Genomic DNA, 14,445 nt, shown 5'->3' with positions numbered 1-14,445 from the left:
AGGGATGCAGTCAGGAAGGCCACAGTGCAGCTGGAGCTGAACTTGACAAAGGAAGTGAAAACTAACAAGAAGGGCTTGTATAGGTATGTCAATCAGAAAAGGAAGGTTAAATGGACTGCACCCCCACTGATGGATGAAAATGACCACCTCATACACATGCATGAGAAGAAAGCTGAGGTACTCATATTTTGTGCCTCAGTCTTCACTGACAACCACTTTCCTCACCCATCTTGGACCAATGGACAAGAAGGTGGAGACCAGGGGGTAAAGCCTCCCAAATGAAAGGGACAATCAGGCTCATGACCACCTGAGGAACCTGCACATATCTGTCTATAGGACCTGATGACATGCATCCCACTGTCTTGAGGGAATTGGCTGATGTGGTTGCCAAGTCACTCTCCACAATACTTGAAAAGTCATGACAGTCAGGAGAAGTCTCTGGTGACTGGAAGAAGAGTAACATTGTCCCCATTTTTAAAAAGGGTAGAAAACATGACCTTGGGAACTAATGATCTGTTAGCCTCACCTCTGTGCCAGGGAAGATCACAGAACAGATCTTCCTAGAAGTTATGCTAAAGCACATGGAGGACAGGGAAGTGATTAGTGGTAGACAGAATGGCTTCACCAAGGGCAAGTCCTGTCTGACCAACCTAGTGGCTTTCTATGATGGGGTAACCACATCAGTGGACACAGGAAAACCAACGGATGTGGTCTATCTGGACTTCTGTAAAGCCTTTGATATAGTCCCTCACAGCTTTCTTCTCTCTAAATTGGGAAGATATGGATTTGATGGGTGGACAGTTCAATGGATATGAAATTGGTTAGATAGTCATATTCAGAGAGTAGTGGTCAATGGCTCGATGTCCAGATGGAGGTCCATGACAAGCGGTTCTCTCAGGGTTCCATACTGGGACCAGTGCTTTTCAATATCTTCATCAATTATATAGACAGCAAATTTGAGTGAACCCTCAGAAAGTTTGCAGGTGACACCAAACTGAATGGTGCAGTTGCCACAGTGGAAAGACAGGATGTCATCCAGAGGGACCTGGACAGGCTAGAGAAGTGAGCCTGTGTGAACCTCATGAGGTTCAACAAGGCCAAGTGCAAGGTCCTACACCTGAGTTGGGGCAATCCATGATTTCAATACAGGATGAGGGATAATTTGTTTGAGAGATGCCCAGCAGGGAGGGACTTGGGAGTGCTGATTGATGAGAAGCTCAACGTGAGCCAGCAAAGCATGCTTGCAGCCTGGAAGGCCAAATGCATCTTGGGCTGCATCAAAAGAAACATGGCTAGCAGGTCGAGGGAGATGATTCTGCCCCTTTATTCCAGTCTTGTGAGACGTCACCTGGAGTGCTGTGTCCAGTTCTGGAATCTTCAACATAAGAAGGTTTTGGAACTGTTGGAACAGGTCCAGAGGAGGACTACAAAGATGATCAGAGGACTGGAGCACCTCTCATATGAGAACAGACTGAGAGAGTTGGGCTTGTTCAGCCTGGAGAAGTGAAAGCTCCAAGGTGACCTTATAGTGACCTTCCAGTACCTGAACAGGGCCTACAAGATATCTGGGGAGGGACAAAGGCATATAGTAATAGGACAAGGGGGAATGGCTGTAAATTTGAGAGGGGAAGGTTTAGACTCGTCATAAGGAAATTCTTCACAATGAGGGTGATGAGGTAGGGGAACAGGTTGCCCAGGAAACTTATGGATGCCCTCTCCCTGGAAGTGGTCAAGGCCAAGTTGGATGGAGCCTTGAGCAGCCTGATCTAGTGACAGGTGATCAGCTTGGGTGGTTGGAACTAGATGGTCTTTAAAATCCCTTCCAACTCAAACCATTCTGTGATTCTGTGATTCTGTGATTCTGTGATAGATCTGTTCTTTACCAGTTGTGATTTTAACTCCAGCTGGCAAGTAGGACCATGCCGCTGCTCTCTTGCTCTCTGCCCCAACCCTGACCCCCACCATGGGATGGGGAGGAGAATTGAGAATAAAAGGAAAACTCATGGGCTAAGATACAGATAGCTTAACAGGACAATAAAGGAAGACAGAATAAGAATAACAACCCCCAAAATAACAAAAATAACAAAAATAATATATGCAAATCAAGTGATGAACAACGAATTGCACATTGCCTGCAGAGACTGGTACCCAGCCTGGCTTCAAGCAGCAATGCCTGAACAGTGAACCTTGGCCCCTGGACAACTTCCCATTTATATATTAAGCATTACATTATATAGTATTGAGCATCATTTTGGCCAGCTTGTGTCAGCTGCCTGCCTGTGCTCTCTCCCAGTTTCTTGTACACCTGCTCACTAGGAGAGAATGAGAAACTGAAAAACCCTGAATTCTTAAAAATAACTCATCAGTGTATTATCAGCATTCTTCTCTAAAAGACAGCAGCTTCAGGGAAGAAAATTAACTGTATCCCAGCTGAGCATAAACATTATGTGGCAACAGCTAAAACAATATGTATTATCAACATTATTCTCATACTAACCCGTAACATAGCAGCTACTAGGAAGGAAATTACTCTATCCCAACTGAAACCAGGACACTACCATTTTAAACAATAGGTCAGTAAAGCATATGCAAAATTCACCAAAATATTTTGCTTTTGGAAAATGCATAACAAGGAGTTGTTACTGTTCCATATATAAGATGGTTTTCTGAGTCTAACCCAGGGTGATTTTTTTTTTCTCATTTGGGAGTATGGTGATTTTCTTGGGTTTGTGGTTTTGTTTTGGTTTTTATTTTTTTTGTTGTTTATTTATTTATTTATTTATTATTTGATTTTGGTTGTGTTTTTTAACTTTTTTAACTACTTCACACTTAACTTCATATTGAAGGGGTCACTTAAATGACTTAATGGTTAGGTTTTTGTGTCTGCTTCACTAAAAATACAAGTTGTAGCCTGGCATTACAATTCAAGTCTTCATATGTGGAGTCTTAAGTGCTTTCCCACAAATGACAAAACCTCCTCTTTTACCTGATTATGTCACTGACTGTCACTTGCTTTTCGTAATACTAACATCAAGTCATGAACTTCAATACCACTGGCTTTTTTTGTTCTTGTTATTTCCCCTACTGTAAATTATCTTTTTTCCTATCTCGTTGATTGCATTCTAAGTTCAGAAATATGCAACATAATTCTGAGTTTCGCTGAAAGGTATATCAAATCCAGACTTCCTGGAACCTACCCTAGCAAAAGTACAAATATCACCACCCAATATCTGAAAGGTGTTTCAGCTGTTAAACAGGAGCTTTGTAACAAAGAAGCAACAGAATTTTGCATAGATTTGTTTGTTAGGTATTGAATTCCAATCAGGTTCTCCTGTCTTCAGATAACATCAAAACATCAGCTTAGTGCTATTTGGATATCAGGCATGGCATTTATATAAGTAGCACCACCTGCTTTAATTGTTATGAATGTGTACTTCCAGAATGTTTTTTTGTCTGTATTTTTGATTTCACAGATCTACGTTAATAGTGTTACAAGGAAGACCAAATATCTTTCAAACTTAGTAAATACTGACTTAATCAATAATCTGGAAAATAAATTACTCCCTGGAAATAAAATATGGGTTTGCAATATTTCTTTGGGTATATTACTAGTAGGATAGAAAATTGCTTTTAGCATTTTCACCATAAGCTATTTTAACACAAGATACTACAGAACTGAAGAGTTTGGAACTTCTTAGACCAATCAGTCATATAACTTAGAATTAATACTAGTAGAACATATATTTTTTTATAGAAATTAGCTATTTTCTCCTACATTAAAGCGTGAAGTGAGCTTAAAGGCAGTCTGAATTTAGAAAATAAATTAGAACATCTCATGACTGGAAATTTTTTAAGACTATACACGGCTGTATTTTAGCGCCACCTGGTGCCTCTGGCATAACAGTATTGCAAAGAATTCCTGAAAAGTCATTTTTAAAGTCATTTAAATTACTTTAATTATTTAGTTTTAATAATTACATATTGTCTGTAAGCTTAATTTGTTTTTCCTTTTAGGAGAAGGGACCCCAGTTTCTTTATTTAGTAATTCATTATCTTGAATAGGCATGGCAGTACTCATAAAAACATCTTCATCCTTTAGGCAACTTGATGGGGGCTTTTATATATATATATATATAAGTTGTGTTTCCTTAGCAAGGATAATACAAGTGACATCCATTTTTTCTAAGGAAAACAGTTTCACTAGTAATTACTGTTCTGGATAGAAAAGTTGGTATTACAACAATAGATTGCAATATAAACAAGACTTTTTCTAGTTTTGTTTGGGGTTTTTTTGTTGTTTGTTTTAGTTAGCTCTTTTTTCTTTTTTTATTGCGGAATGCTAGCAACTCAGCTTTTCTACTTAATTGGAAACTTAAGACATTTCCTTATCTCACTGCTATATTTCTAGTTCTAAAGAACTGGTTTGATGCTTAGGCAACCAAGCTTCAGTGAAGCCATAAGGCAGGCAAAGCTGCAGTGAAAATGGGCAGACAATGGAAAAAAAACTATACATTTCTTGGTTCTGCTCTTCAGGTGTTTTCCTTAAATGTATCGGTCGAGTAGAAGGTTCAGTTCATAAAGAATCAAACCACAGTTCCTAAGGAATCAAACCATAGTCAAGAACAGGTAGCTAAAGAAGTGAAAGAAGTTACAGAATATTGAAAAACCATGCCTCCCTCCTTTATTCATTGTTGCAATTTGAGTCCTGTAGGTCTAAACACTTCACAGACAAGATTCTCCATCCCTTTCAGATTCACAAAGTGTAAGATGTCTGTTCAGGCAATTCTTGAGTAGATTTACAATGTACTGAATTTTACTGAATATACTGAATTCTTTTTCTTTTTTTTTAATCTATTGAGAACTTATTCCTCTAAAGACATTCTATAAAATTGCAAATTTATTATATTTATTTATTATTATTATTCTAATAAAATGCAGATGAAAATGTCAAGATTTCAGGTGTCTTTTTAATTCGGTATTGACTATATTTATGTGTCATTGAGCCAATATATGGAAGATATTCACATTGTGAGAACTATCAAACTCTGAAAAGAACATACTTTTTTTTTTAAAAAAAGAGAATGTAGTACATAAAATGAAAATGAGAGAGGTAGTGTAACTAAACAGTTAAATCCGTACAGTAACTACTTCTGGAGTTACTGTTGACTACTAGAGTTTGAATCTCTAACTTAGTTACAGTTTAGAATTAGATATCTAATAGCCAAGTAGCTTCTTTAAATCATTGTTTTCCATGATGTCTAGCAACTCCACATCAGAAGAAAATTATATTTTTTCTTATTTCTTTTATGTTCAGGAAGATCATAAATAAACTTTGAAAGAACAAGGTGGAAAGAGAATTAAGTTTCTATTCTGATGCATATTAAGAAACTACATTTAACAGTTAAGCTGAAGTTTAGTTTTGGTTGGATTTTTTTTGATGTGAGCAAGGGTAAAAGGGTCTGGTTTTAAAGACAGTGTTGATGTACTTTCTTTCTTGATAGCTAAAGATTAAATAAGGCAAATATTCTTTCCGTAGCTGAGAATGCATATTGCTTTGATTGAGGCAGATTACTGAAATTAACAGATCTTTCTTAAGACTAGTACTTGTTGTGAAGTAATATATTGGTGGTGATTATTTTAGCTACTCTCTTTACCATTTCTCTTTCTGTTTGGTGAAACTTATAAAACTTTTAGTGTTTTCCTACTTTGCTCTTACTCATGAAAGTGATTTAGTGTATTGTCTTCAAAATCTTTTAAAAGTAATTACATAGTCCAGTGAGCACAGTAAAGAGGGGGAAAAAAAAGGGAGATGAATTTTAAATCACATATTGTGTTGATGAGCTACTATCTGTAGTTCATGGGGTTTTATTAAATTTCATTCTGATGAGAAGCTTGAGCTGAAATGGAATAGTACTATAAAGTTTCAAATGACTGCTTGTAGTAGAGAAATGCTCTTCCCCAAGACTAAAATATTGTGAACGAGTCCACATTTTACCTTTACCCATCAATTTGAATCAAGCGTAAAATTAAAAAAAAAACATAAATGAGATGTCACATGCAGTTCAAAGTTTTCAACTTCTTGTTTAAACATGAGCTGATAACTACATTAATATAGGTCACTGCAGAATAGTAGATGTGATCTATGCACTTGAATATTTGAGTTAATCACTCACAGCATGTAATAAACTACTCTCTGAATTATATACTTGTAATCTAATTTCCTTACTTTTGATGGAAACTAAGAATTATTTGCATTTTCATCAATGTCAAAATGACTAGACATGCTGAAAAGGTTATTCTATGTTATGATTGTGCAGAAACTGTTATTGACTAAAGAATTATATTTTCCTTTTTATGCCACACATACCCATAATAAGAAGAATAATTAAAAACTAATTTCAGATGAATTGCTATTGTAACCTGTAATGTATTTGTGTTCCAGTTTCTATTATCTGTAAGGTATAAAGAATGATTCTTCTTTACCTCTTATCCTCAAAACCCAAAATCAAAATATTGAGAACATTATATTTTTGGAGTCATGAACCAAGTGTTGTTGACCAGACCTTGCATGTTCTAATGAAATATTTCTCAGTGTAATTAGTGCATTTATTCAGCAGCCCAAAATGGGGGTCTAGTTCAGCAAAGGTCCAGCAGAATCTATGACGCGTGTCAGCTCTGCAACTTCCCTAGTTTGCTGCATGATTGACTAACTGGCTCCCCATTGGTCCATCACTAGGAAGCCACAGTAAGCTGGGTTTCCAGACTCACAGTGCATCCACTGTTCCAGGCTCAAACCATCACACCAGAAAGACCAGAGAAGATGCAATTTCAGTTCCCATCCATGGAGGATTTCAAGCTGGCAGGGAGAAGTAGTTTTAATCAGAATTAAGTACATTTTTATTTCATGTCAAAATATTCTGTGAAATTAATTTACCTTCAACAGAAAGAGCAACACAATTTATCAAGTCTGTATTATGTGAAGGAGTATGCTATCAAATCTGGGGAAAAAACCTCAGCTGATATTTCCTTACAGCAATATTACTGTTTTTTCTACTTTTCAACAGGTGGGAAATGTTGTTCAGTTTCAGTGTAAAAAAGGACACCTTCTTCATGGTTCAACAACACGAACTTGCCTTCCTGATCTTACATGGAGTGGAATCCAGCCAGAATGTATACGTTAGTAAATGATTGATTTTTGATCTACCTTTTTCTCTTTTTTTCTAGGCTTTTTAGTTAAAAGTAACATTGTTATAAAGTTAATTTATACAGTTCCATTAAAATTAATACAAATTTGCATTACTAGATTACAGCAGCTAGAATTTGTGATTTTGAGAGTTAATTTTCTATAATAGCCCACAGAATCAAGAAGAAACCAAACATAACATAATGAGAATATCAGAAAGCTCTTCAACCAGACAGATGCTGCAGTTAGTAAGTTTCTATCTAAAAGAGTGCAACCCCTCCAATAAAGAAAGTGAAAGAGTTGAGAGGAGTTGGGAGTTGAGAATAGAACAAGTAGGAAAGCCCTGCACAACCCTAAATTGTACTGGAGCTGATAGTTACAACCAGTTCCAGTAAAGGATGTGAGCTGTTTCCTAACTAAGGAGTCAGAGTATTTTAAGAAAGGGGAAAAAGGGTTTGTAACTGGATTTTTCTTTAATCTGAAATTGAGAGAATCTTCTTAGTTGGGTGCAGGAGGTAACATTTAAATTTGTAGAACTTTTACACTTTAAATAGTGGTAATTTATTGAAGGTATAACATCATGGGTAATCTTTCTAGTCTTTCAGCTAGCCAGCTTTATTTTTCTGGAAATAGTCTCACCTGATAAAGTCTGACCTTATAGTATCACTTCAGTGTGTGGAGAACATACTCACAGAAGAAAACAGCATTAGCGTTTCAGTTGGTGTTAGCATTCCCTCTAAGCAAACAGCAAACCAGTAGCTCAATGTGTTGAAAAGTGAGCTCTGCTCTTGGAGATATATTGGTTTTGAGATAATTCAAGACTCACATTCTGGTGATTGTAAAAAACATAAGACACTTTGCTTGAGATTAGGAATTTTACTGCCTCATGCTTAAAACTTGCCTCACCTAAAATTTCTCCTTGGCTTTTCATAGTCTTTTCTGCATGATCCATTTCTTTACTATTATTCAAAACTACACATATATCATGTCATGTAATTCACAAACCATGACTGCTTTCATTTACAGCAAGATGTGTGCCGTTTGTGTTTGCATATGCAGACATTTAATTTTGGCTATGCAAGTGCATTAAGTTTGTTCTTGGTCCATTGGAACTGAAAGGTCCGTTGTTTCAGTGTATTTATAGGCTTAAGACAGTAATTTATATACTATATAGTAATTTTTAATTTGCATATATTAATATGTTATTTTTAGTGATGCTTTTTTCCTCATTAGTTATGAGTATAGTTTAGTTTTCAGCAGTATTTTCACCATATTGACAGAAGGATGTTTTATCTTTTCTTTGTAGCTCATAGCTGTAAACAACCAGAAACACCAGCTCATGCTAATGTTGCGGGAATGGATCTTCCCTCACTTGGTTATACATTGATTTACACTTGTCAGCCAGGCTTCTTCCTGGCAGGAGGATCAGAGCATAGAGCCTGTAAGTCTGATGGCACATGGACTGGGAAAGTTCCAGTTTGTGAAGGTAAGGACTTTTGCTTCCCACTGCATCTCCTATCTGTCATATTGCAGTGATTTCCTCTATTTGTATTTGAATACAATAAGGTAAAATCGCAGGGAGAACTAGGAGCAAGAATCTAAGAGGATAGCTCTAATTTTTCAGTTGTGTTTAATGATATGCTTTCATGTACTCATCTATTTTTTTGCATGCTCAGAGGTATCAATTCTGCATATAACTCTGGAGGCCAAATACTTTGGTAGCTTCTGCTTTTAGGCTTCTGAGTCAGGCATGGACTCCATTCTCATAAGCCCAGTGGAATAAGAATCTTGATGGCTTTGCACATACCTGCTAAACTTCGACCAGGATAATATTATTTACAGAGATGGTGTCTGTTCCAAGGCAACAATTTAAGTTCCAGTATTGGAGAAGGGTGCCTAACATTGAAGTTGATGTCTGAATTATTGCGTGGAATTAATCCATAGGGTTTAATATTATATTTGTATGTAAGCAACAATACACTAATTGCAAACAAAATGTATCTACTTTGTCCTTGATATTCCAACATTTTATTTTGTTTCTAATTTTTACTACATACTTTGTCATGGCAGGACATGAAAAGCCTCATGGCAAAATCATACTGAGTATGGTGGTTTTAATGTGAGTTAAAGAAACATCATCAAGCATAGCAACTGTTTGGAATTCTGTTTCCCAAATAATTAAAGTACCTTTCAGACTACTGATACCTAATGTTTCACATGTTGTTATCCCTAGGGCTCTTACAGAGGCATTCAAAGACTATATAGCCAAACACTGCTACTTGGAAGGGAAATAGGAAATTAATATTTTGTATTGCTAAAAAACAGGTGTCCTGGCATTATGTGCCAGGCAAGTGCTGAGGGAAAACAGAGCAGAGCTTTGGGAAAACATTACAAAGCACACTGCCTGGAAGTTAATGCCTTGTTCAGTAATCAGAAAGTGTTACAGTAGGCCAGAAGTGATTCATGGGTTGTATTTTGATCCAAGAGTTTTTGAATGATGATACTAAAACAAGTAGTATTATCTGTCCCATCTGATAGTATAGAATATTTATGAGAATTTTGCTAAAAGTATTAAGTGGTAACTATGAGGGTATCGACCTTGTCATACAACTTAATTTCCCTGTCCTGAGAAAATGCAAAATTTTTAGGATCAGAGGTCTTACTAGCTTTTTAGCCACGGAGAAAGCTAAGAACTATTGACTCTCATTAGATAAAGTAAAATATCTCTTCAATATTTTCAGTTTTGCTTATTACAGACATGTGAATCATCTCATTTGTATGGCAGGGAGAAAAACACCAGGTCAGGTTGTTTATCTGTGATCGTGAACTTCACAAATATAACTCGGAAATAGATGAAAAGAAATAAAACATTTAGACTTGAATGCTCTAAAAGGATCTGTAGGGCAATTAATCCAGAATTTGGTCCTTTAAAAACAAAACTGCAGTCCTGAAAATCCTACTCAGCAAATATCTGGACATAGAATCTTAAACTACAATGTAGATAACTTGTTTTAATTTTGTGATTGTATTAAAAATCTGTATTTAATTTTTTTGTATTTAAAATTTCAGTTATAATCTTTACTAGTAATGTATCCACCTTGAAAAGGCTGTTTGACTAAGCAGATTTTTATACTAAAGTCCTTTGAAAAATATGATCCAGATATTTCTAAACTGAACTTGATGTAGTCAAAAAAGCACTTGCTGTTGAAGCACGCTCTCCAAGTCAACCACATTCAGTGAAGTTCATTAGGTTCCCTTCAAAACAGGGAGGAAATAGATGTTAATCAATCAGTAGTAACAGGCTATGAGAACGTCAGGTAAAATTTTAACCCCTGTGCTTGTTTCTTGCCAATTTTAATCTACCTACCAAAACCAAGCCTTCTGTAATAAGCTAAAATTTATCCTCAAGAAAAATATTGTTCCTAAGGTTTCCTTTTTATGCAGAAAAAATGCTCCACTCAGGGAAAAAGCTGTTGCTTTTCTTGTCTGTTTGGGGTTTTTTTGTTGTTTGTTTGTTTGTTTTTTAAGTATTGATCAGAGACAAAAGGCCTCGTCTCAAAGCCAAGATCCAAAATACAAAATATTGAAATAACCATTGGAGCAAGGAATGGAGCCTAGTGCTGCATGAGAGTATTCTACATTAGGAGACAGAATTATGTGTCTTCTTTATAGCTCAGTGAATCCAAATTAGTTTCTGCAAAATAAAATGGCTTCAGCTGCAGGAAATTAGACTGTCCCATTGTATTTAACTTGTCATCTTTAGTGGTGGGAGAGCTTCTGCTCTAAGCAGAGAAGAAATAAAATTCTCCAACTTCCAATGCGCAAATCACCTTAGCATTTGGAGATACTGTGGACAGCTTCATTTGTTTATTTCTGTTACTGTTCTTTAAAGAAAAAGTGACCTTCACTCCATTGTTAAAAGTTTAAGCATGTGTCTTTAGTCTTTCAGTCTTGAACACAAGATGTCTCACTCAGTACTGTTGAAGATAATTAAGTCCTACAGAGGAACATAATTTAAAACATTGTTATATATCTCTTTACTATTTAGTGTTACATTGCTTCTAGTCAAAGCACTATCCACAGTGCAATTTTGTGTGGATCCCAGTTTAAATGACATAACTTGCCTTAGATGACATTGTAGAAGACAACTCACTTAACAGATGAATAGTCCAGGACTGTGAATTCTGAAATTTGAATTCTGAAGTAAAAACCTACACTGTTTGGTTATTGCAAATAACTTGGTAGCATCCACGTGACTATTTCAGGAGAAAATGTGGCAATAGAAGAGCACAGTGGACATGTGGTCCTGTGATTCTAAGGCTTGATACTGACTGAAAGAAATCTCATTCATATTTGAACTTGAAACATCATCTTATATCCTTTGTAATAAATAAATTCCACTCTGAAAATTGTTTTCCTAGTTTCTGAGTAACTTATATGCTACCGATCTGTCTTTTCATCATTAATTCTTTCTAATAGCTGGTTCCAAAATATTAGTGAAGGATCCTAGACCGGCCTTGGGGACACCAAGTCCCAAACTAAGTGGTAAGTACTTTGAGATATACATTGTTTTGAACAATTTCTGTAAAAATGACAATGAGAATTGATTTATTGCACTGAATGGCTTAGAATAAATAAAGACTATTAAATTCAACATTACATTAACAGAACGAAAACATCAATAATTAAATTATTCCCTAGTTTATGTCCATCTAGACTATATGGCATTATTTATATCCATATACAATTTCTAACTTTTATGTGATGAATTTTATTGGTTTCACTGAAATCACTGTGTTCTGTGAATGATCCTATACAATTTACCCATACAGAAACTATATCATCTACCCAGAAACAACCTAAAGACATGTTGTTTCACAGGTTTTTTTCAGTTTTGCATTTCTTTTGCATCTTGCTGATTTAAATTATTTTAGCTAAATATTCATTACAAGCCAATAAATTAGCCTTCGAAAAGACTAATTTTAGCCTTGAGAAGGTAGTCTCTCTAACACTAACTAAAGTCAATTCTAGTTTTAACTGATTTGCTAAAGAAGACTATATTTGGATGTCCCAGTTAGATCCAAGAGAAAACTTTGTCCATTGAAGAGACTTTTTGAAAAGAGAAATCTCCTTAACTAAAATTAGCCTTTGGCTATAATCCTATTAAATGTCTGCTAATAATGAATGAAGATTTAAAAGTGATTCTTTAACCTAGGGAGGTTTTGGGGGTTTAGAGGGTGTTTGTTTTTAAGAGGCTGTGCACTACTTCAAAACTATGTTTGCAGATGATGTTCTGCATGGCAGTCATATTATCAGGTTTTTATTCAGAAACTTTCTGAACAGTCCCACTTAAATACAATTAAAGTACATAAAGATCAGTTTTCCTGAAAGCAGGGAAATAAATTTCAGATCAATCACAAATCAACAGCATCAGACTGTTCATACCATGCAGTTTCCTTGCTCGCAGTTTGCTGGCTGGGTATTTCATTGTTTCAGTTTTATGTGTTTACTTGTCAAAAAATGTATACATATATATATATATATAAATAAAAACTAAAGCTAAAAACTAGGAAGGTTCCTTTACCCTCCATGGGGAAAGCAACCTGTCTCTGTGACCCATAAAATGATGAAAGAAGATTGTCAGGTATTCCAATGTGCCTCGGTCTTGAATTTTGGCATATCCTGAGAGAGAAATGGGCAAGTATTCCTCTGTGCTTATCTAATGTGAGTTGCCAATGCACACAGGTACCCAGAGCTTTAAGTTCAGTGTGAGTGACTCAAAATAATGTGAATGTGATGATTTTAAATAGTGATTATTTATTATAGGCTAAGTTTGATACATTTGCTTTGGAAAATGTAGGAAACCTATCCTAAGTCACCTTCAATTATGGTACATCATGTTAAGATTGTAATGATTCATGTGTTTTTACTGGGTAAGCAATGTTTTGTGTTGGTTTAACCATACTATTGCTGGAATAACATTACTTAAATTACTCATTTTACAATTGCATCATGATAAATATTAAATATAAATCTAGCATATTTATTCTCCCTGTGGTCTATGATATTGTAAAATTTTTAAATTAGGGTTTGGTTTTTTTTCTCTTGGAAAACTTTAAAATGTTTTTAAGTATTTTAAGAGAAGACAAAAATTCATAAAATTTTTCATTAGAAAAAGTACATAGATAATGAAAAAATGCTTAAAATCTTTTAATGCCATTTAAATATGCTTGTAAAAAATTTGATATCTAAATCAATATTAATTTCTGCAAAAGGTAACCCTAGCTGTATGTCCCTGCCCATCTGTGCTTGCATATAAAACATTTTGCAATGAGAGGAATCTGGTCTTTTGGTTACAATTGTTAAGTTAGATTTTGTGAAGTTGTTTTTATTTTAGGACATGTTCGTATTAGATCAAATGAAATGAATATACAGTTGTGTTTGCATTCTTCAGTACAAATACATTTCTTTCATAAATGCCAGATTTCTACACTTATATGTGAAGATGATGCCTAACAGACTTAAAAATAGAGAAACTGAAGTAGAAAAGATGCTGATATTGATCTTATATTTTGTTGGATGCTTGACTTCATAAGTACTAAAAACTTCAAAATTTATTAAAACATGTTTGGTGTCTGTATAGTTCCTGATGACGTATTTGCCCAAAATTATATATGGAAAGGATCTTACAATTACAAAAGCAAGAAACAGCCCATGACTTTGACGGTTACCAGTTTCAATGCAACTTCAGGAAGAGTAAATGCAACACTTACAAACAGCAATATGGAATTGCTGCTATCAGGTATGGGATAAGTAATAAAAATAATTTCCATTTAATTTTTTCTACCTTATATACACTGGTTCCTGGTCACTTTTTGCATAACACAAACTTTTAACATCTTCTGGAAGTTCTCTTTTCATTCTAGTCCAGTTCCTTCTCAAAGTTAGAGATTTTTCCACCTTTTCCTTCTCTCCTCCTTTGTAATTTACCATGTTTTTAGTAAAGAGTGAAAGGATCATCCTAATTCTTATGTTTCTTCCTTAAATATTCCAAATCAACTTAAATCACTGTTCCTGAGATTTTCTTAACTCTTAATTGTGCAATTTCCCTGCAATACCCTATTAATGACTAATCAACAATATGATAAGATTGATATAGGCTGACTTAGCAAGGGAAAGATTATTAATGAATGTGGAGAGCAAGAAGAGATGACGCTTGTTTGACTAGCTGATATAGTTGCAAAATAGCTACCTTTCATGCA

General features: G+C 35.2%; 1 protein-coding gene across 1 annotated transcript in view; it reads left to right on the top strand.

Moving 5' to 3' along the window:
• Nucleotides 1–14,445, top strand: part of CSMD3 (CUB and Sushi multiple domains 3) — a 608,404-nt gene that overhangs the window by 580,431 nt on the left and 13,528 nt on the right. Inside the window, exons 64-67 of the mRNA XM_069854554.1 lie at nt 7,065–7,176; nt 8,490–8,669; nt 11,663–11,728; nt 13,827–13,985. Coding sequence (XP_069710655.1) covers nt 7,065–7,176; nt 8,490–8,669; nt 11,663–11,728; nt 13,827–13,985 — 517 coding nt within the window. The remainder of the gene's footprint in view (nt 1–7,064; nt 7,177–8,489; nt 8,670–11,662; nt 11,729–13,826; nt 13,986–14,445) is intronic.

This window comes from Phaenicophaeus curvirostris, chromosome 3, assembly GCF_032191515.1.
Source record: "Phaenicophaeus curvirostris isolate KB17595 chromosome 3, BPBGC_Pcur_1.0, whole genome shotgun sequence".
In the NCBI taxonomy this organism is placed as follows: Eukaryota; Metazoa; Chordata; class Aves; order Cuculiformes; family Cuculidae; genus Phaenicophaeus; species Phaenicophaeus curvirostris.
This window is presented reverse-complemented; position numbering and strand designations above follow the sequence as displayed.